Below are 21,912 nucleotides of genomic sequence, written 5' to 3'. Positions count from 1 at the left end.
GCACAGGTTCTGCAGGTGTGGCTGGGTGTGTGCACACCTTCTGCAGGTGTGGCTGGGTGTGTGTGTGCACAGGTTCTGCAGGTGTGGCTGGGTGTGTGTGTGCACAGGTTCTGCAGGTGTGGCTGGGTGTGTGCACATTCTGCGGGTGTGGCTGGGTGAGTGTGCACGTTCTGCAGGTGTGGCTGGGTGTGTGTGCACAGGTTCTGCAGGTGTGGCTGGGTGTGTGTGCGCACAGGTTCTGCAGGTGTGGCTGGGTGTGTGCACACGTTCTGCAGGTGTGGCTGGGTGTGTGCGCACACGTTCTGTGGGTGTGGCTGGGTGTGTGTGCACACGTTCTGCGGGTGTGGCTGGGTGTGTGTGTGCACAGGTTCTGCAGGTGTGGCTGGGTGTGTGTGCACATGTTCTGCAGGTGTGGCTGGGTGAGTGTGCACATTCTGCGGGTGTGGCTGGGTGTGTGTGCACACGTTTTGCGGGTGTGGCTGGGTGTGTGTGCACACGTTCTGCGGGTGTGGCTGGGTGAGTGTGCACATTCTGCGGGTGTGGCTGGGTGTGTGTGCACACGTTCTGCTGGTGTGGCTGTGTGTGTGTGCACAGGTTCTGCAGGTGTGGCTGGGTGTGTGCACAGGTTCTGCAGGTGTGGCTGGGTGAGTGTGCACAGGTTCTGTGGGTGTGGCTGGGTGTGTGTGCACAGGTTCTGCGGGTGTGGCTGGGTGAGTGTGCACAGGTTCTGCGGGTGTGGTTGGGTGTGTGTGTGCACAGGTTCTGCGCGTGTGGCTGGGTGTGTGTGCACAGGTTCTGCAGGTGTGGCTGGGTGTGTGTGCACACGTTCTGCAGGTGTGGCTGGGTGTGTGTGCACAGGTTCTGCAGGTGTGGCTGGGTGTGTGTGCACGTTCTGCGGGTGTGGCTGGGTGTGTGTGCACGTTCTGCAGGTGTGGCTGGGTGTGTGTGTGCACAGGTTCTGCAGGTGTGGCTGGGTGTGTGTGTGCACACGTTCTGCAGGTGTGGCTGGGTGTGTGTGCACAGGTTCTGCGGGTGTGGCTGTGTGTGTGTGCACAGGTTCTTCAGGTGTGGCTGGGTGTGTGTGCACACGTTCTGCAGGTGTGGCTGGGTGTGTGTGCACAGGTTCTGCAGGTGTGGCTGGGTGTGTGTGTGCACAGGTTCTGCAGGTGTGGCTGGGTGTGTGTGCACACGTTCTGCAGGTGTGGCTGGGTGTGTGTGCACAGGGGAGGACCAGAGAAGGTGGTGGCCAGTGCTCCTCACTCCCTGCTCCGCCCGGGCCTCTGCTTGCCTGCATGCTGCCCGGAAGCCTGTGAGCTCCAGCAGCGGTGAGCTTGGATCAGACCTGGGTCTCCCATCGATGAGGGCTTGGCAGGGGGAGCCCTGGGGGCCACCGCCACCTCCTTCCCCTGGCCCAGGGCTCCGGGAGCCGCAGGGCTCTGGAGCCCGGGCCCGGGCCTCACTCCCTCACCTCCTCACCCCTGCACCCCCGCGCCCCTTCGCCCTGCATCCCCACACCCCCACATCCCCTCGCACTCCCGCACCCCGCACCCCCATGCAGGCAGCCTGTGAGCCAGGACCCTGGAAGTGGCTGGGGGACGGGGCGTTGTCCGCGGCTGCGGGGTACGAGGCGTAGGCCCCACGGTGCCCCGCCGCTCACCTTCGTGGATGTGGCCAAAGACGTGCAGGCGTGGCTGGACGCGCCTCTGCACCGTGTTCAGCAGCTCCACGCAGCCCACGCGCTGCATCTTCTTGGGGACCCAGTCCAGGAAGCCTGCGTGGGGGGACGACAGACGGCGTGATGATGGGGGGAGGAGGGGGGCCTCGACCGAGCACCGGCCGCAATGACGGGGGGAGGGGGGCCTGGACCGAGCACGGCCGCAATGACTGGGGGGCCTGGACAGAGCACCGGCCGCAATGATGGGGGGTCACGACCGAGCACCGGCCGCAATGACGGGGGGAGGGGGGCCTGGACCGAGCACCGGCCGCAATGACTGGGGGGCCTGGACAGAGCACCGGCCGCAATGATGAGGGGGGAGGGGGGCCTCGACCGAGCACCGGCCGCGATGATGGGGGGAGGGGGGGCCTGGACCGAGCACCGGCCGCAATGACTGGGGGGCCTCGACCGAGCACCGGCCGCAATGATGGGGGGTCACGACCGAGCACCGGCCGCAATGACGGGGGGAGGGGGGCCTGGACCGAGCACCGGCCGCAATGACTGGGGGGCCTCGACCGAGCGCCAGCCGCAATGATGGGGGGGTCACGACCGAGCACTGGCCGCAATGATGGGGGGTCACGACCGAGCACTGGCCGCAATGATGGGGGGGCCTGGACAGAGCACCAGCCGCAATGACGGGGGGGGGCCACGACCGAGCACCGGGCGGGGCTTTGAAGCCTGCAGATGGCGGTCCTGGGTCACAGGCCGCGGCCCTCCTGCAGCTGCCTGCTGAGCGCCAGGGGGAGGGCGGGGGCGAGGGGGGACAGCTGCAGGCGCCGCCAGCCTCCACCCCCCTGCCCGCTCTGCCCTAGGGCTACAGAGGGCCTTAGAGCCTGCCAGTGAGCCGGGCATTGGGGTGAGAAGCTCAAATAACCACTGCACCCCATCCCTGCTGAGGGCCTGGGGTGGGGTGGGGCCGGGTTCCCCACACAGAGACACACACGCCACTGCCACCGAGGACCTGGCACCCCAAGACTGGAGGCAGAGCAAGCCCCACACACCCCAGAGCCAGAGCTCCCCTGGGAAACGTCCAAAGACAAGCAGCACGAACTCATGAGGAGGATCTCCAGGTACCGCAGGCGGCGCGCATGTCAGCCTCCACACACCAGCCTCCCGACCACCAGCCTCCATCCCACCGGCCTCCCTACCACCAGCCTCCACACCACCAGCCTCCTGACCACTGGCCTCCACACCACCAGCCTCCACAACACCGTCCTCCAACCCACCAGCCTCCTGACCACCAGCCTCCTGACCAACAGCCTCCACACCACCAGCCTCCCGGACGACCCATATGGTGGCTGCCTGCTAGCCTCCCATGGCTACACAAATGAAAAACAATTTACTCCAGTGAACAATTAGCTTCCTCTCAGCCCCTCTCTGCCTGAGTGGGCAAAAACAGGCGGGGTGTTCTTGTATGAGGAGGCCAGGACAGGGAGAGGGAGGGGAAGGAGGGGAGGAATGGCAGACACCACCCCAATGGCTAGGAGAGGCACACACTGGGTTTAAGTCCACTCTTCACCCAGACCGTTAATAGTGAGTTGATCACCCAGTGCCTGGGCCTCATCCACCCACTGACAGTGCTGCAGGCTGGGGCCTCGCACTGAGGCTGGCTGTCCTCACTCCACAGCATGTGGGTAAAATGCTGACCCACTGCTCAGCTGCCCTGGCTGATCCAGGCTGCAGAGGAAAGGGGAGGGAGCATGGGCAAGGGCGGGGAGGGACATCAGAGAGGAGACAAAAGACAGAATGTCCAGAGGGAAGGGGAGAAGGGGAGATTGATGGAGGATGATGGGTGGGTAGATGGAGGGATGGATAGAAGATGGAGGGAAGGAGGGATAGATGGGTAAGTGGATGGATGGATGGGAGGATGGGTGGGTGGATGGGTGAGTGGGTGGGTGGGTGGATGGATGGATGGGTGAGTGGGTGGATGGATGGGAGGATGGGTGGATGGATGGATGGATGGGAGGATGGATGGATGGATGAGTGGATGGGAGGATGGATTGATGGATGGGTGGATTGATGGATGGATGGGTGAATGGGTGGGTGGATGGATAAATGGGTGGATGGATGGGAGGAAGGAAGGATGGATGGATGGATGGGTAGGTGGATAGGTGAGTGGGTGGATGGATGGATAAATGGGTGGATGGATGGGAGGATAGATGGGTGGATGGATGGGTGGATGGGTAGGTAGACTGATGGATGGATGGGTGGGTGGGTGGGTGGATGGACTGATGGATGGATGGGTGGATTGGTGGATGGCTGAGTGGATGGGTAAATGGGTGAGTGGATGGATAGATGGGTGGAAGGGTGGATGGGTGGGTGGATGGATGGATGGATGAGTGGATGGGTGGGTGGATGGTGGATAGGTGGGTGAGTGGTGGGTGAATGGATGGGTGGATGGATGGATGGGTGGATGGGTGGATGGATGGATGGGTGGATGGGTGGATGGATGGATGGGTGGGTGGGTGGGTGGATGGATGGATGGGTGGGTGGATGGATGGGTGGATGGGTGGGTGGATGGATGGATGGGTGGATGGGTATTGGAGTATGGACGAAGGATAGGTGGGTGGATAGAAGCACGTAGGAAGGATGGTTGAAGGGAAAGGAGAAAAGGAAAAAGTGGTAAAGGAGAGGAGAGCAGGAAGGAGGGGGGAGGGGATTAAGTACCCCCAGTGCCAGCAGCTGGCTGACTGCAGGATCTGCCCGCTGGGTGGAGGGTTTGGGGGCCCAGCAGCCCAGCCTCACCACTTCCTGGCTGTCAGGGCAGAGGAGACGGGGCAGGACTCGAGGACAGGGAGAAGGCCACAGAGGACACTGGCGTGGATGAACAGGGAAGCAGCGGGGCAGAGAGGAGGGAGGAGCTGGAAGGCAGTTGGTTCTTGGGATGGGGCAGCGGTGGAAGGGAAGCTAGAGGGGCCTCAGCCGGGGCCTGGGTGGGGGCGGGGTGAGGAGTGAAGCTGGAGGGGGCCAGGCCGGCGGGGGGGTGGGGGGCAGCGGCTCTTACCCAGCGGTGGTCCGTGCGTGATCAAGATGTCCACGCCCTCGGGGATGAGGTTCCATTTCTCCAGCAGCGCCTGGCCCCTCGGGAGGTTGAAGCCCCAGCCATAAAACCAGGGCTGCCTGGGGGAGAAGAGCAGGCGTTTCAGGGGCGCTGGCAGCAGGCGGGGCAGCCGCGGGCCAAGGAGAAGCGAGGACCCGGAGGGGAGAGCTCAGACCAAGGGAGGGGAGAGCCCAGAGCTGGCCAGGCGTGGTGCCACCACGTACGCTATCACCATCATCACCATCACCACCACCACCAGCATCTTCCTTGCCTCCAACAGCATTGCCATGGCAGCCCCCTGACCCATGCCTGGACCTGGGCCTGGTCTCCCTGTGCCCTCTGGGGCTGGGGCACCCAGGGTGGGCAGCGCAGGGGAGACTCCAGTCAGAGGACACGGGAAAGGCGAGGCTGCTTCCGTCTCTGTCCCAGCTCGCTCGTCCCATCCTGAGTGGCCGGGACAGTCCCTCCGTGGCCCGGCCTCCGCCAAGGCCCCCGGCTGTGCCCGGGGTCTGGAGCCCAGGCTGGGCACACTCGCGCTCTGCCGGCTGAGGGGGCGGGCGGGGTGCATGGGTGGGGTGTGCCGTGAGGAAGCCACAGAGGCCTGGACTCTCGGGGTCCCCTGAAAGCCCAGCCCGGCCCTCTGATGAGAAAGGGGGTGGCGGGTTTCCAGCGCTGACCTCAGAGCACGGGCAATGTGTCTGGACGTCTCCCTTCTGGTCCTCCCTTCTGACTGCTGTGCCCACCACCCGGCACGGGAGTGGGGGGCTACCAGGACAGGCGGGGTCCCCCCTTTGGCACATCCCCGAGCTCCAGCTTGCATCTGGAATGGGGGAGCGGGTAGGGTTGAACCCCTCAGGGATACTTCCAGAAGAGGTTTCTGAGTCTCCCCAGGCTGGAGCTCTGCCATCCTTGTGGGTGCTGCCCACACCCAGCCTGCACCGACGCCCACGAGCCATAAAGATCCCAGGGCTGCCAACCCCGTGGCCGCCTGGATCCGAACCCGGCACCTGAGCAGGCTGTGCCTCTCTGCGGGTGTAGAACCGCTGCCTGCCTGCCCATTGGACAGGGCAGTCTGTCCATCCATGTGGCCAGCCCACAGCCAGTCCACGACAAATACATTGCCAGTCTACAACCAGGCCAGGCCAGCCCACAGCCAGTCCACAGCCAGCCCAGGTCAGTCCACGGCCAATCCATGGCCAGCCCATGGCCAGTCCACAGCCAGTCCACAGCCAGCCCACGGCCAATCCACAGCCAGTCCACAGCCAGCCCATGGCCAGTCCACAGCCAATCCACAGCCAGCCCAGGTCAGTCCACGGCCAATCCACAGCCAGCCCACAGCCAGCCCACAGCCAACCCAGGTCAGTCCACGGCCAATCCACGGCCAGTCCACGGCCAATCCACAGCCAGTCCACAGCCAGCCCAGCCCCCCGCCCAGCCCCAGGGGAGGACGGTGAACAGGATTCTCGCTGAGCCACGCACGCTAGACAGTTTGATGTCCTGAATCTCTGTCTTTCTGTTGGAAGGTAACCATTGGAATAATTTTCTTACAGAATGATAGTTGCCATGACAACCAGCGCAAATTTTCCTTTTCTGAAACAGATGTCTCATTTAGTTGAAAATTAGAATGTGAATAAACCCTTGGGAAAGACGAATTCAAACTTCCCCAGCGCGCCGGCCTTGTAGCCCGTCTCCAGGCGCTTAACCCCTTACCCGCCTCCCGTGCAACCGGACCCAGCCCCACCCGGGCCTGCCCGATTACCCCCCCCTTCTCCTCGGCCCCACCCTCCAGCCATGAACCCTGCACCCCGCATGCCAGGAATGGGCGGGAAGGGGGCTGGGCTCCAGTCCTGCTGCAGCAGGGGCCACACAGGGACTCCCCCCTCTTCCCCTGGCTTCCTGCCGGCCCCTCACGTAGCTCCGAAAGTTCTGGTGAGGTCCTGAGCCGGGCTGCAGCCAGCCCCGATCCCAGCACGGCCCCTGTGGCCCCCACGCCTCCACCACACAGGGCCCTGGGGTCCCCCCAGACGATCTCAGACAACCCCGACTCCCTCCAGTCCCCCGACGGCACCGTGAGGACCAGCCTATCCTGAGCCTGCCACCAGGCCCTCGGCCTCCATCCCGGGCCGGGCCTCGGCCTCCTCCTCGAGGCCAGGGTCTCGGCCTCCTCCCCCAGGCCCGGCCTCTGCATCAGGGTGAGGGGGCGTGGCGTCAGGGAGGGCGTGGCATCAAGGGAAGGGGCGTGGCACCAGGGAGAGGCGTGGCTTCAAGGTGAGGAGTGGCTCAGGACGAGGGGTGGGGTGTCGGGGCGTGGCATCAAGGTGAAGGGCGTGGCATCCGGGTGAAGGGCAGCAGGGTGAGGGGCGGGGCGTCAGGGGGAGGGGAGGTGGTGTCATGGTTGAGCAGAGGGCGTGGCATCAAGGTGAAGGGAGTGGCGTCAGGGTGGGGCACGGCATCAGGGCGAGGGTCCGGCCGTTAGGTTGAGGGGTGTAGCGTCATGGTTGAGGGGGCGTGGTGTCAGGTTAAGGGGGCAGGGCGTTAGGGCGATGGGCGGGGCCTCAGGGTGAGGGGTGTGGTGTCGGGCGTGGCGTCAGGATAAGGGGCGGGACGTCAGGGCGAGGGGCGGGGCGTCATGGGGTGGGGCTTCAGGACCGCTGGTGTTCTGAGCCCTCCTCGCCCTCCCGGTCCCCCCATGTTGGAGCAGGTGCTGCTGGCCCGGGGTCCCCTTTGGGGCCCCAGGCTCTGGGCTCGGGACAGAAGGGCTGGGCCCGGGGCGGGGAGGGAGGAGGGTGCCGCTGGCCGGCGGGTCAACGCCCGTCCAGCAAGCGAAGGACCCAGACTTCAAACCCAGTACTGCAACCAAAGAGAGAGAAAGACAAAGAGGGCCCAGCCGCCCGAGCTGGGCTGCACCAAACCAGCCTGGGGCGTCGGGGTCCACCGCCCCCACCCGAGCCAAGCTCAGATCACAGCTCCTCCATGGCGGGCTACTAAAACCTGACCTGTTTCTGAAGATTTAAAATGCTTAAAAGTAGCCTGGTGCTGGCGCTCCCACCTGTAACCCTAGCTGCCCACGAGGCCGAGGGCAGGACAGCCTGGCAGGACAATCCGACTCTCTCTCTCTCTTTCTTTCTATCGTTCTTTCTTTCTTTCTTTTTCTTCTTGGTACTGGGGATCGAACCCAAAACGTTGCACTTGCTAGGCAAGCACTTTGCCACTGAGCTACATCCCAGCCCCAAGTCAATTTCTTCAAAACAACAAAACAGCCAAAAGCTGAGCTGGAAGTATGGCTCAAGTAGTAGAGCACCAGCCATGAGTAAGCAAGCTGAGAGTTCAAGCCCTGGAACCAGAAAAAAAAACACCCACCTCAGAACCCCCACCCAGGCCCCACCCTGGACACCCCCCTACCCTGGGACCCCCCAACCTCAGGACCCCCACCCTGGGTCCTCCCCCCACTCCGGGACCCCCCCCCTGCAGATCACAGGCCGCCATTCCTTTGGAAGGCGCTGGGAGGTGAGAAAGAGCCAGGCGGGCCACACTTCCCGCACCACCCCTGTTAAAGAGGTATCTCTTGGGGTGCCCTGCTGTGTGCAGGCCCGGGCATCCCCCCCTCCCCAGCCCGGCTCCCTCTCCGGGGGCCTTCCCTCCTGGGGCTCAGTGGCCTCATCTCTGAAGTGGGAATGAGGGTCTCAAGGATTCAAGCGGCTGTGGCGCCGGCCTGGACGCACCCAGAGCCTCTCAGCATCGGCAGACAGCCCGTGCCCTGCAGAAGGCTGTCTGGAGCCCCCTGCCCAAGCAATGACAGACCCGGTGAGCGCGCGAGGAGGGGCCGAGCAGGTGCCTGGTACCCAGTCCCTTCCACACTCTGCTGCTTCACTAACTGGCTGTGTAGACACCACCTTTATTCCTGGGCACTCCAGGAGCCAGCCACAGGCCTACTCCCTGATGACAAGGGGCCAGTCTGTCATTGCACAAAAGCCAGGGTGCTGGCCACCCGTGGTCCATGGTCCCTAACTCCTGGAGAGAGGGGCCCAGGTCCCCAGCTTGGACCCAGGCCTGCCCTGCGGGGAGACAGCCAAGAATCATGATGGAGGCCCAGACGCAGGCCAGGCGCGGCCACGCCCCCAGCTGAACCTCCCAGCAGGTTCCAGTCCTGCCTTCAGAATACCACAAGTAATGAGAGCAGATGGAGGAGCTTTGAGCCAACTTCACTCTCCTCCTCTCCCTCCTCTCCCTCCTCTCCCTCCTCCCCTCACTCCTGGCTTTTTTTTTTTTTAATCAAGGCCATTTTCAGTTAAATGAGAACAACAAAAATGTATCCAAAACCCATCCGTATCGGGAAGTTTTGTGGTTTCTGGGGTTTGAGCACAGCCTTGGTGACACCGGGGCCGTTCTCCTCCCTCTCCCCCTCGGCGGCTCTCGCAGAAGGCCAAGGCCACGCACAGGCCACCGTGGGGACCAACGAAGAGAAAGGGCTTCCCGGAGCCCCGCACAGCCACGGTGCCCCAGAGGGCAGACGAACGCCCAGCCGAGAGGCAGGCACCCCGATCCAACGGTCAGTGTCGGGGTGGGCCCGACAAGATGGTCACCTTGATCCTACGTGGTCAGATGTTGGGGTGCCCATTCGGGCAAGGACAGACCCACAGCAAGGGGACGGGAACAGGGGGCCTGGCCTTCATCCCAGGGAGCACAGGGCACGGGAAAGCAGGCACCCGCCGCGGGGTCCAGCGCCCAGGCCGGGAAGCGGCCGGGAGACAGGCACCACAAGGTCGCGTGCACAGGAGACCGGCCCGGCCTGGACGTCAGCCGAGTCCTCCACCTGCTTGACCATCCACTCGTTTATTCAGACAACAAACATGGACCAGAATGAGCCAGTGTATTAGACACTGGAGTTTGGTCTGGGTAGATTAGTTGAGAAATAAGAGAGAGTCAGGAAAACAAACACCTGGGGCAGTTGGGTGTGGGCTCACTCAGGAGACTGAGATCTGAGGATCGCGGTTCAAAGCCAGCCCAGGCAGGAAAGTCCATCAGACTCTTATCTCTGTGAACCACCGTACAGCCTGAAGTGGCGCTGTGGCGCTAGCCGTGAGCAAAATGAACTCAGGGACAGCGCCCAGGCCCTGAGTTCAAGCCCCACAAATGACAAAAAGAAAAACAAGAGAAATGACCCTCAAGGATAGTGCTCAGATACTGACAACCCCACTACTGCACTACCCACACTGCTGCACGACCATGCTCACCTACCACCACACCCCTACACACCACCCCACAACCCCATTACCACACCACCCACAACCCCAGTACCCCACGACACCATTACCACACCACCCACAACCCCAGTACCCCACGACACCATTACCACACCACCCACAACCCCAGTAGCCCACGACACCATTACCACACCACCCACAACCCCAGTACCCCACGACACCATTACCACACCACCCACAACCCCAGTAGCCCACGACACCATTACCACACCACCCACAACCCCAGTAGCCCACGACACCATTACCACACCACCCACAACCCCAGTAGCCCACGACACCATTACCACACCACCCCACAACCCCAGTACCCCACAACAACATTACCACATCACCCCACAACCCCAGTAGCCCACGACACCATTACCACATCACCCCACAACCCCAGTACCCCACAACAACATTACCACATCACCCCACAACCCCAGTAGTCCACGACATCATTACCACATCACCCACTGCCCTGATACACTATTACACCACTACACCATGACCCCATTCCCCCACTACACTAGTACCACACCACCATACCACCCCACCACCACACTATACCACTACCACACTACTACGCTCCCAGGGAGAATTCACACTCTCCACTAAAGGCAAAGCCACCAGAAACAAATCATAGCCCCAGGGGAGAGGCAACGAGGATGCTTCCGGAAGGCAGACCCTGGCCTCTGAGCCTCTTCTAGAGAGGGAGAGGCGGGGCATGGAAGGGAGAGGCAAGGCTCCCATTCGGAACACGTGAATCTGTGAGGAAAAAGACAAACAGCCCAAAGTGAGGGTCCCATCCCCCCTCATGGGGGGGGTAAACGGAACCCCCACCGTGACCCCAGCACACGTCCACCAGGACCAGCGGAAGTCTAAACTCCCCCACACCCAGCGTGGGCAGGAACGGAAGGAGAGACGGCTGGTGGGGCCAGTGGCAGAAACACTTAGAAACACAGACAGGAAGCTCGACTCAAACTGAAAACCCGCGTAATCTGATACCTGGGTGCTATGCGTGTGTGTGCATGTGTGTGCATGCGTGTGCATGCATGTGTGTGCGCATGTGTGTGTGTGGGATCTCCATCCACACGTCTATATCTTTGTGCATCAGCAAACGTAGATAGAACGTGCCAGGCATATGGCATTTATGACCGCTTGCACGAGGGTGGTTAGAGTTGGAAAGGAAGGATGAAGAAGCTGTTTCACACTTGTTCTAAGAAACACACAGAGCAAGGGGGAAAGAATCCACCACCGCCGCAGGCCACAAGACCGGAGAGTCCTAAAAACAGAAGCAAAAAGCCAGGCCCGAGGGCTCATAATCCTAGCTACTACTCAGGAGGCTGAGATCTGAGGATCGCGGTTCACAGCCCTGAGACCCTTATCTCCAATTGATCGGTCAAAAGCTGGAAGGGGAGCTGTGGCTCAAGAGGTAAAGTGCCAGCCGTGAGCAAAGAAATGAAGGGAGGGTGCTCAGGCCCTGAGTGTGAGTCCCAGTACCAGCACAAATATAATATATATCATATGTAGCTATATCTGGCCCTACGTAACCCGACAGTGTGTGTCTGTGTTTGCCAAACGTGGCAGACGAGGGAACATGGAAAATCTCTACCTTCTACTTGGTTTTGCTGTGAACCCCAAACTGCTCTGAAACGCGAGCGCTCACTGGAAGAACTTTGAAAGGACAAGGAAACGGGGCAGAAGCGACCCCTCGGGATCAGGGTCGCAGATGAAAGGCGGCTGCCAGGCTGCATCCAACGCCAGACACACGGGTGCTGTTCAGTTCACGTGCGTCCGATGTGTGGTAGGACAGACTCACGGTGCGCGCGCTCCTCCTCCCGCCTTGCCGACCGCTCGGGGCACACAGGCACATGCGCACATACGTGTGCACATGGCGTGGAGAGCGGTCTGTGCCCTCCGAGAGGAGACCCCGCGCCCTCTCCTGAGCCGGGGCGATGGCTGCGACACGGATCCAGCCCCTGGCCATGCTCTTCCCGTGCCGGCCGGCCGTGCAGTGCCCTCCCCAGCCTCTGGCTCAGCCCCTCTAGGCCTGTCCCAGGCTCCTGATCCCTTCCTCTGCCCCCAGCACCCCACGAAGCCTTCCAGCCCCCCAGAACCTCCCCTTGGCTGTGTTCAGGGAGCCCAGCGGCGAATGGAGGCCTGGGCTCACTGAGGGTCCACAGCCGAGCCCTGCAAGCAAGACCCACGCGGGGAAGGATGGGGGGCCACTGGGAGGTCAGGAGAAGGTCATTCTGCACCCAGGGCCCCGGACCTCCCCGGCTGGGCTACGATGGAGGCCTGGCCTACTGAGGTTCAGAGGAGGACCCTGCGGCCTCTGCCATGGAGCAGGAAGGACACAGACGGGAGCCTGGAGGGGGGCGTGGCCCACGCTGGGGCCTCAGGTGACCCCGCTCTCCCCTCCCCCCCCCCCTCCACTCCCCTAAAGCACGGAATCATCAGTGGGCCCCTTAGCTGGACTGGAGCTACCCCCCCCAGGCCCACCCATCAGCACCCAGCAAGGAAACCACAGCCCACCGGGCCTCCAGGCCCCCCTCGGGCCAGGCCCGCCTCTGAGCCTGCCTTACACACCCAACTCCCTACAGTGCAGGAGCCCAGCCTCACCCGAAGCCACACAGCTGAGAAGCAGTGGCGGCCACACCCGTAACCCTAGGTACTCACAAGACTGAGACCTGGGGAGCCAAAGCCAGTCCAGGCAGAAAAGTCTGTGAGATCCCATCTCCAAAATAACCAGCAAAAAGCCAGGCTAGAGGTGTAGCTCAAGTGGTAGAGCGCCAGCCAAGCAAGCATGAGTCCCTGAGTTCAAATCCTGCTACCTAGTATCGAAGCAGATGCAGACCCTTAACTCACACACTTGAAGGCTTAGTGAAACTTGCCTGGGCCTACTCCCAACCCAGCTGGGTCTCGGGGAGACCCGGTCACCTCCGAATGACAGCTTCTGGTCCACAGCAGGTAGCAAGAGGGCCACGGAGCCTCCGTGGAGAGAGGGTGCTCAACCACTTGAGCCAGACTCCCAGCCCTTTGTGCTTTTGAGTTGATCAGGCAGGGTGTTCATGCTTTTGGCCTGAGACTAGCCTTGGGCCATGATTCCTCTTACCTCTGCTTCCTGTTGAGCTGGGATTACAGGAGTGTATCACCATGCCTGGCCAAGCCTTGGGACTGTTCATGACAAGGGTCTAAATAATCCAGATCATAAACGGAGGTCCTCCCCGCTTCCCCCACTCCCTTCTTCCTTTGGGGCCTCCAATGGTGAGCCCTCCTGGATGTCAGCACATCCTCTCCTCGACCGCATGGCCGGGACAAGGCCTCCGAGGACAGAGGCCCGCGGGGCGGGGCCCACCCGGCCTGGCGCGCCCAGGGGCTGTGGGAGAGGCTGTCCGAGGGCTCTGGAGCGCACAGTGCTGCTCTGGAAGGAAGCGTTGGTGCTCTGAGCGCCCCATTGCAGGACGGTGCGCCAAGGACGCCGGGACACGCAGCCGGGGAACAGGGCCATGCGGGAGGGGCGCCCGGGGGACAGGGCCATGCGGGAGAGATGCCCAGGCACACAGCGAGCAAGGCCCTATCCTCAGGACCGATGAGCCTCGTGGCACCTCGGGCCCCCTAGGGAGACGCCCTGCCAGGACCTGCAGAGAAGGGAGCTGACCCAGAGAGGGGCCTGGCTCTGCCCCTGTAGAACCGGGAACACAGCTCCCACGGGGGGGGGGGGGGTGACAGGATGCATATGGCGGCTTTTTTCCATGGCCCAGCTCAGAAATAAGGTACTTCACTCCCGCTATTGTCTGCCATTACACCACATGATCGTGACAACCACCACCAGCCACCACCATCAACAATAACCACCGCTACCACTGGATCACCAATATCACCACCAGCACCACCACTGTGACCACCAATATGACCACCAGCACCACCAGGATGACCACTGTCGCCACTGTCATCATCGCCTCCATCTACCTCCTCACCGTGACGGTCCTCCTCCTCACCATCCTCCTCCTCCTCCTCCTCACCATCCTCCTCCTCCTCCTCCTCACCATCCTCCTCCTCCTCCTCACCTCCCTCCCCATGATCTTGATTGCTCTCCCCGACCACCACACAGTGGGGTCGGGCCGTTCCCATCTTGACTCCCAGCTGGCTGGCTGAGCCAGCGAGAAGGCCGGTGCTACCGGGCGACAGCTGAACACGGCTCTGGAGCCCGACTGCGGCCGGCTCTCCCTGTGCCTCAGTTTCCCCCCGTGGATTGGAGGTGATAGTCCTGCCTGTGGTGAGGTGGGGGCAGGGCCGGCACGCCCCGCACTGGTGACCCCGGAGGACAGGGACCTGGCAGCCCGTGTCCACGGCTCCCGAGGCAGGCCCCTGCCCCGGCCCAGGCCTCGGCTCCCCACCCCCAGGGGACGGGAGGCCAGGCAGCCCCCCCCCCCCGGCCAGCGCGGGCGCACTCACCACGGGGAGCCGTACACCCTGAAGCCGCGCACGGTGACCTCCGAGTCCTGCAGGTAGATGCAGTTGGTCAGCAGCGACTGCACGTTCTCGTAGTTCTCGGGCTTCAGCTTGGACACGGACGGGAAGTAGTAGAAGTCCTGCTTGATGAGGTCCGCCATGAACTCCTGGTCGAAGGTCAGCTCGTGGTTGCCGGCGATCACAATCTTGTACTCATAGGGCAGGCTACCTGTACGGCGACACAGGCACGCAGGGGCTGCCGGCAGGCCTTCTGGAAGCCGCCGGGGAGGGAGGAGAGGCAGGAGGGAGGGATGGGGGGGAGAAGGGAGGGGAGATGGGAGCCACAGGCCTCCATCTACTTCCCCAGATCCCAGGAGGCAGCCATGGCTCCTGGCCCTCCCGATGGACGGGGGCAGGGATTCCTCCCAGCGCTCTGAGCCTCGGGGCGCCTGGCCTCAGTCTCCCTATTCTCTGCCTCCTTCTCTCCTGTCCATTTTCACAGGGACTCAGCGCGAGCTACCGCCAGCTCTGTGGCCCCAGCTCGTCAAAGCGAAGGCCACGGGAGACGTGTCTGCTCCTCACAGGCCACGTGTGAAAGCGGCAGAGCCGTCTTGCTTCCTGACTATTCGACTCGACTCCTCTCAGGCGCTGCGCCCTAGAAAAGATGTCCTGAAAGGGAAGCCCAGCTCTGCCACTAACCCTCCACACCATGTAGCCCCCACCGTCCATCCACCACCGTGCCTCGATTTACCCACCTACGTGATGGGAAACATGAGGCCCGCCTAGTCCCACCCCACGACTCTGAGATCACAGAAGGTTCCAAATGAAAAGGCACACTAAAAAGTTTGTAAGATGAGAAGTAACACGGCACATCCCCTCCCCGGGGGGGGGGGGGGGGGACACGGCTGGCCAGCTACGCACGCGCAGATTTTGTTTGGCACAAAGTTTTGGTTTTTCAACTCGAGCTTGTTGCCAGCATTAAAGAAAAAAAATTCAGAGAGTCCCAACAAAACTTCATTCTGTTTTCTAAAAGTAAATGAAATGAACAAGCGGCACGTGTGTGTGTGTGTGTGTGTGTGTGTGTGTGTGTGTGTGTGTGTGTGTGTGTGTGTGTTTGTGCATGTGCACTGGTCCTGGGACTTGAACTCAGGGACTGAATGCTGTCCCTGGACTTTTTTGCTCACAGCTAGTACTCTACCACTTGAGTCACAGCTCCACTTCTAGCTTTTTGGTGGTTCGTGGGACATAAGAGTCTCACGGACTTTCCAGCCCTGCCTGGCTTCAAATCTCCATCCTCAGATCTCAGCCTCCGGAGTAGCGAGGATTCTAGGCGTGAGCCACTGCACCTGACTGAGGCTCATCTCCCGTGTTTCCAGGAGGGAGCAGAAGGGATGGGGGAGGGATGGGGGAGGGGAAGAGGGGAGGGAGTGAGGAGGGGAGGCGGGGACAGAGCCAGGAAAGCCCATGGAGCTCCCCCTCCCCTTCCACCGGAGTCCATGTCGCCCACTGGGGCCACAGGGCACGGTGGCGGTGGCGGTGGCGGTGGCGGTGGCGGTGGCGTCTGCGCTGCCCTGCACCTCTCATGCATCTGGTTCAAGGCCTCAGCCCAGGGGGGTCCTGAGCCCTCGGGGCGTCTGCACATGCCTAGGCCGAGGCACATGAGCCCCACAGCAGGGGCGGGGTGGGGGCTCCGGCTCACCCCGTTCCCCTCACACCCGTCCCACCTGCGTGTGCACCACACCACCCCGCCTCACACCAGACAGAGCTGCTCACGGCCTGCGTGTGCACTGCACCCCCGCCTCACACCAGACAGAGCCGCCCACGGGCCTGCGTGTGCACTGCACCCCTTCCTGGTGGATAGATGATGGATATGTAGATGGAGAGATAGGTGGGTGGATGGATGGATGAATGGATAGATGGATGGATAGATGGGTGGATGGATAGATGGATGGATGGGTGGATGGATAGATGGATGGATGGGTGGATGGATAGATGGGTGGATGGATAGATGGATGGATGGGTGGATGGATAGATGGGTGGATGGATGGATGGATAGATGGGTGGGTGGATGGGTGGGTGGATGGATGGATGGATGGATGGATGGGTGGGTGGATGGATGGATAGATGGGTAGATGGATGGATGGGTGGTGGATGGATGGATGGATGCTGGGTGAGTGGGTAGATAAGTGGATGGATGGGTAGGCAGGTGGATGGGTGGATGGATGGATGGGTGGATAGATGGGTGGGTGGATAGATGGATGGATAGATGGGTGGATGGATGGATGGGTGGATGGATGGATGGATGAATGAATGGATAGATGGGTGGATGGATAGATGGATGGATAGATGAGTGGATGGATGGATGGGTGGTAGATGGATGGATGGATGGGTGGATGATGGATGAGTGGGTGGATAAGTGGATGGATGGGTAGGCAGGTGGGTGGGTGGATGGGTGGATGGATGGGTGGATGGATAGATGGGTGAATGGATGGATGGGTGGGTGGGTGGATGGATGGATGGATGGATGGGTGGGTGGGTGGATAAGTGGATAGATGGGTAGGCAGGTGGGTGGGTGGGTGGGTGGATGGTGGGTTGGTTGGGTAGATGCTCGCATGGCTGCATGGTTGGACAGATGAGAGGTTGGTTGGTCACCTTTACCAATCAATCATTCTTGAGACAGCTCTGATGTCCTACTTTTTATACCAAAAGTAGCTCTGAATGCCTTTGGACCCCCTCCCCGCCCCCACCTCCTCCGACTCCCCCTTAGAGGGGAGTTTCCACCTCCTTCATCCACAGGGATGGCTGACAACCTTTGAACCTTTTCTAACTGCACCGGAACTCGTGCGCGTATGAGTGTGAGAGGCGGAGACACAGGGCTCTGGGATGGGGTAGAGGCCCCTCCCCTCTTCCACCTTGGCTTCCCAGCGCGGCGCCATCCTGGAGCTCTGATGGTTGGGATGGGGGGGGAGGGGGGAGGGACTCCAGGCAGCGTGCAGTCCAGGTCTCCCGCCTGACGGGCTGGTCCCCAGGGACGAGCTGGGCTGGCAGAGCTGGCATCGGGCAGCGGGCCGGCCCGGGGCGGGGGGGATGGGTACCATGCGCTGCCAGAAGAATCCTCCCCCCCACCCCCCACCCCCCCGCCGCACTGCTGCCCTATTGAACGGGCAGGAGGGGTTTTTCTGTTCTCTCTATATAGCCAAAATGTTTAACTTCCAGCCGCTGGTTCCTCCTAGGGAATGCTTTAAGCACAGGAACATTCCCTCCTCGCCATCTTCAACCGCGACCACAGCACCGTGACCGCGGGCGCTGCCCCTGCGCTCTCCCCTGAAAACAAAGGCCGCGGCAGCCGGAGGGCCGCAGGGCTCATGCCAGCTACTCAGGAGGCCAAGAGCTGAGGATCGCGGTTCAAAGCCAGCCTGGGCAGGAAAGGCCGCAAAACTTATCTCCAATAAACCAGCAAAAAGCTGGAGGTGGAGCTGTGGCTCAGAGTGGTACAGCACCAACCCTGAGCTAAAACAAGCCAAGCAAGAGTGTGAGGCCCTGAGTTCAAGCCCTAGTACTGGCGTGCATGCACACATGTGCACGCGCGCACACACACACACACACAAGGGTGCAACTGCAGTTGTTCACAACCACAGGACAGGACGCTGTGAGTGCCACATTCACCTCTGCTTGCTGCTCACACCCAAGAAGGTGACAGTAAAGAAATAAGAACAGTTCTCCCCAAGGGCAGAAGCAGAAACACACACACACACACACACACACACACACACACACACACACATTAAAATTTCTACAGAAGCACAAAAGACCCAAATAGCCAAAGCAATCCTGATCACACCTGATCTCACCATACCTGATTTCAAAATACACCGCAGAGCCATAGTAACCAAAACGGCATGGCACACACACACACACACACACACACACACACACAGTCTAGAACCTGAGCAGTTCAGGTCCTGAGGGTCAGTGCGGGGGTCTGGTGGGGGGGTGGGCTGTAAGTCCTACACAGTGCACACAATGCCCCTGGTTCTTTGGGGGGGGGTGACCGTGTGAGGAGGGGCCGGAGCAGGCCCTGCAGTGAGCCATGGGCAGGGGTGGGGGGGGACAGAGGGGAGGCCGGGCTGGGAAGAAGAAGAGTGGGGCAGGCCTGGAGTGGGCGAGAGTTGCCAGGTAAGCCAGGGGAAGCTTCTGGAGAGGTGGTGTGAGTGTGCCTGTGTGTGTGTGTGTGAGTGTGTGCGCACGTGCGCACACAGTGTGGTAAGTGAACAGACACCTTTCAAATGCCCCGGTGACTGGTGACTGTTCTGGGGAGTGGGGTGTCACGGGGACACCGACCCCTGACCCTATGTCCACCCTCCACCACACCAGGACCACAGGGAGGAGAGCAGAGGAGGACGGGGCACGGGGAGGACAGGGCAGAGGAGGACAGGGCAGAGGAGGACGGGGCAGAGGACGGGGCAGAGGGAGGACGGGGCAGAGGAGGACGGGGCACGGGGAGGACGGGGCACAGGGAGGACGGGGCACAGGGAGGACGGGGCAGAGGAGGATGGGGCAGAGGAGGACGGGGCAGAGGAGGACGGGGCAGAGGAGGACGGGGCAGAGGGAGGACGGGGCAGAGGAGGACGGGGCAGAGGAGGACGGGGCAGAGGAGGACGGGGCAGAGGGAGGACGGGGCAGAGGAGGACGGGGCAGAGGAGGACGGGGCAGAGGAGGACGGGGCAGAGGAGGATGGGGCAGAGGAGGACGGGGCAGAGGAGGACGGGGCAGAGGAGGACGGGGCAGAGGGAGGACGGGGCAGAGGAGGACGGGGCAGAGGAGGACGGGGCAGAGGAGGACGGGGCAGAGGAGGACGGGGCAGAGGAGGACGGGGCAGAGGGAGGACGGGGCAGAGGGAGGACGGGGCAGAGGAGGACGGAGCAGGCCCAAAGCCACAGACGGAGCCAGGATCCCAGCCCGAGGGCTTTCCCGGGGTGCGTGCACCCGCGGTGCCCCGCTGCCCGCAGAGCAGTGTGGGCGGAGCCTTGTGGGCGTGCAGGGGGGCACACCAGCCCCTGCACCTCAGGAACCCCAGACCTGTAGCCATGGCCACCGGCTGGTCCCTGTGAAGGCAAAGCAGAGGGAGCAGGCTCGGGGTGCCTGTGCCCCGTCCCCGGGGTGGGAAGGTGGTGGCTGCCTTGTGGGGCTCCCCCAAGCAGAACATGGCCAGTCCCATGGAGCCAGGATGCTGGGCCCGCCTCTCCCCCCCCCCGCCCCCCCCGGAAGGCCCCGGGGCCCAGCTGCTTCCCAACCCACCGGTGCCAGCAACAGCCCCTGCAACTGCTTCTGCTGGGGCAGAGCGGACGAGGGCTGCAACCCCCTCGCGGCCGCAGGCGCCCGTGGGGGTGTCCCACCGCCTCTCCCTTTTCCAAAAGCAAAAGAAGAGTTCCAGGAGGGCCACGCCACCCATGCAGGGGCGCCGGAGGCGCGGGGACGCCAGCGGGTTTGGGCCCAGGTCCAGTCCCCATGCCTTTGCCCGGCATGCTGCCACTCTGCTCCCTGGGGGTGGGCACAGCCCAGCTGGTGGAGGCAGATGGAGGCCACGCATGTCCACGCACATCCACACACCCACACCCATGAGGACAGGGAGGAGTGGGTGCTCAGACCCGAGCACGGCCAGGCACCAGGCAGGACCCTGGCCCAGGGGGGCTGGCGCTGTCCGTGGTGCTGACAGGGAGGCCCTGGAGCGGAGGCTGGAGCGTTGGAGACCTGAGTGGCCTCCCGGAGACCATCTACCTGCACTGGGCCTCGCGCTCCTCCTCTGTAAAGCGAGGGCAGCATTACCCAGGGCTCGGGCTGTGGGTTGTGAGGAAGACGTGGGGGCCCAAGGGGTGGACAGCTGGGCCAGGCTGCGTGTTCCACGCCTGCCCCCAGGACGTGCAGGAGACCAGCCCCTCCCACCCCCCACCCCCCGCCCATGAAACCCTAAGCTTGGCCTGACGGAGCAACAACCTGGACCCGGCTGCGTTTCCTGGGTACAAAGAAAGGTTCCCCTCTGGGAAAGCGACCTACTGACGATTTCACCAAGAGCGCCGATTTGGGGTGCAGTCCCGCGTGGGCTGCCCCTCGCGGTGTGGACCCGGCCGGCTCAGACCGCGGTGGCGCACAGAGCTAGGAGCGGCCACAAAGCCCTGCGGCCGTTTAATCCCAAGTGCCTCACCACAGAGGGGGTGGCTGCTCTGTCACCCTTGCATTTCATCTTGGATAGCGCTGGCATGGCGCATTTCCACCACCCTGGAAAGTTCCAGAAAGTTCTGCTCTGGGGCCTTGCAGCTCTCCCCAGAGGATCCTCAGAGGAACGCGGCCGGGTCTTGTGGAAGCTCATGGGGCATCTAGAACCCCAGGCCCACTCAGGATCGGCACGATTCTTTTTGACTTAGGGGTGCGCCACGTCGTCCAGGCTGGCCTTGAACTCACACTCCCCCTGCCTGTGCTGGGCCCGCAGGAGTGCACGGACACACCCAGCCAGGATCTGCGTGTTAATGAGCTCTTCCTGGCCAGGGAGCTGCATCTGCGGAGTAGCCCCGCCTGGGCTGTGACACAGACGGGCACACGGGAGGTGGGAGAGGGCCTGGGGGAGGGGCGAGTGTGGGATTTACGGGCATTTTCACACTCACTCACACGCACACACGCACGGGCTGGAAGACGGGGGCGCGTGCGGCCGGGTGCCCTGGCTTACTGATGAGTCCCATCGTGGAAGGAGAGCCAGTGTGAACATGACATTTCTAAAGCCCCGGGCTCACCGCACACCCAAATGGGTCTCTCCACCTTTGTGAGAAAGAAAACCAGCCATGGCAGGAGCAAGCTGGCAGCAAAATGTGGATGTTTACATCTGGCTTTGGGGGCTCACAGTGAAGATGGAATTGGGGGGTTAAGGGGATTGAGCCAGAAAGCCCTCCCGGCCCAAACCCTCCTCTCCTCCCTGTGCCCTCCTCCCCTGGCCTTGCCCTCCCCCAGCCCTCCTCCCCTGGCCTCCCCTCCCTGTGCCTGTGCCCTCCTCTCCCGGCCCTCCCCTCCCCTCCCTGTGTCCTCCCCCGGCCCTCCCCTCCCCCAGCCCTCCTCCCCTGGCCCTCCCCTCCCCTTCCTGTGCCCTCCTCCCCCGGCCCTCCCCTCCCCCAGCCCTCCTCCCCTGGCCCTCCCCTCCCCTTCCTGTGCCCTCCTCCCCCGGCCCTCCTCTCCCCTTCCTGTGCCCTACTCCCCCGGCCCTCCCCTCCCCCAGCCCTCCTCCCCCGGCCCTCCCCTCCCCTCCCTGTGCCCTCCTCCCGGCCCTCCCCTCCCTGCGCCTGTGCCTTCCTGTGGCCTCGATCCCTCCCAATGTCTCCCTTCTCGAATCTGGGCCACTCCCGCCACATCCTCACACACGCCAGGCCTCCCCTCCACCCCCCAGACACAGCCACAGTGCCCTCCATCCAGTC

The 21,912-nt window shown here is 62.5% G+C and overlaps 1 protein-coding gene across 6 annotated transcripts in view; it reads right to left on the bottom strand.

Annotated features, from left to right (window-relative positions):
- The window catches only part of Mpped1 (metallophosphoesterase domain containing 1), a 56,368-nt gene that overhangs the window by 3,003 nt on the left and 31,453 nt on the right, over nt 1-21,912 (bottom strand). For all 6 annotated transcript variants that reach the window (XM_069999730.1, XM_069999729.1, XM_069999728.1 and 3 more), the window contains 3 exons: nt 14,459-14,684; nt 4,719-4,834; nt 1,658-1,771 (listed from right to left, as the gene is read on the bottom strand). In XM_069999730.1, coding sequence (XP_069855831.1) covers nt 1,658-1,771; nt 4,719-4,834; nt 14,459-14,684 — 456 coding nt within the window. The remainder of the gene's footprint in view (nt 1-1,657; nt 1,772-4,718; nt 4,835-14,458; nt 14,685-21,912) is intronic.

The sequence above is a fragment of the Dipodomys merriami genome, unplaced genomic scaffold (assembly GCF_024711535.1).
Source record: "Dipodomys merriami isolate MVZ:Mamm:240054 unplaced genomic scaffold, mDipMer1.0.p SCAF_55, whole genome shotgun sequence".
Classification (NCBI taxonomy): Eukaryota; Metazoa; Chordata; class Mammalia; order Rodentia; family Heteromyidae; genus Dipodomys; species Dipodomys merriami.
This window is presented reverse-complemented; position numbering and strand designations above follow the sequence as displayed.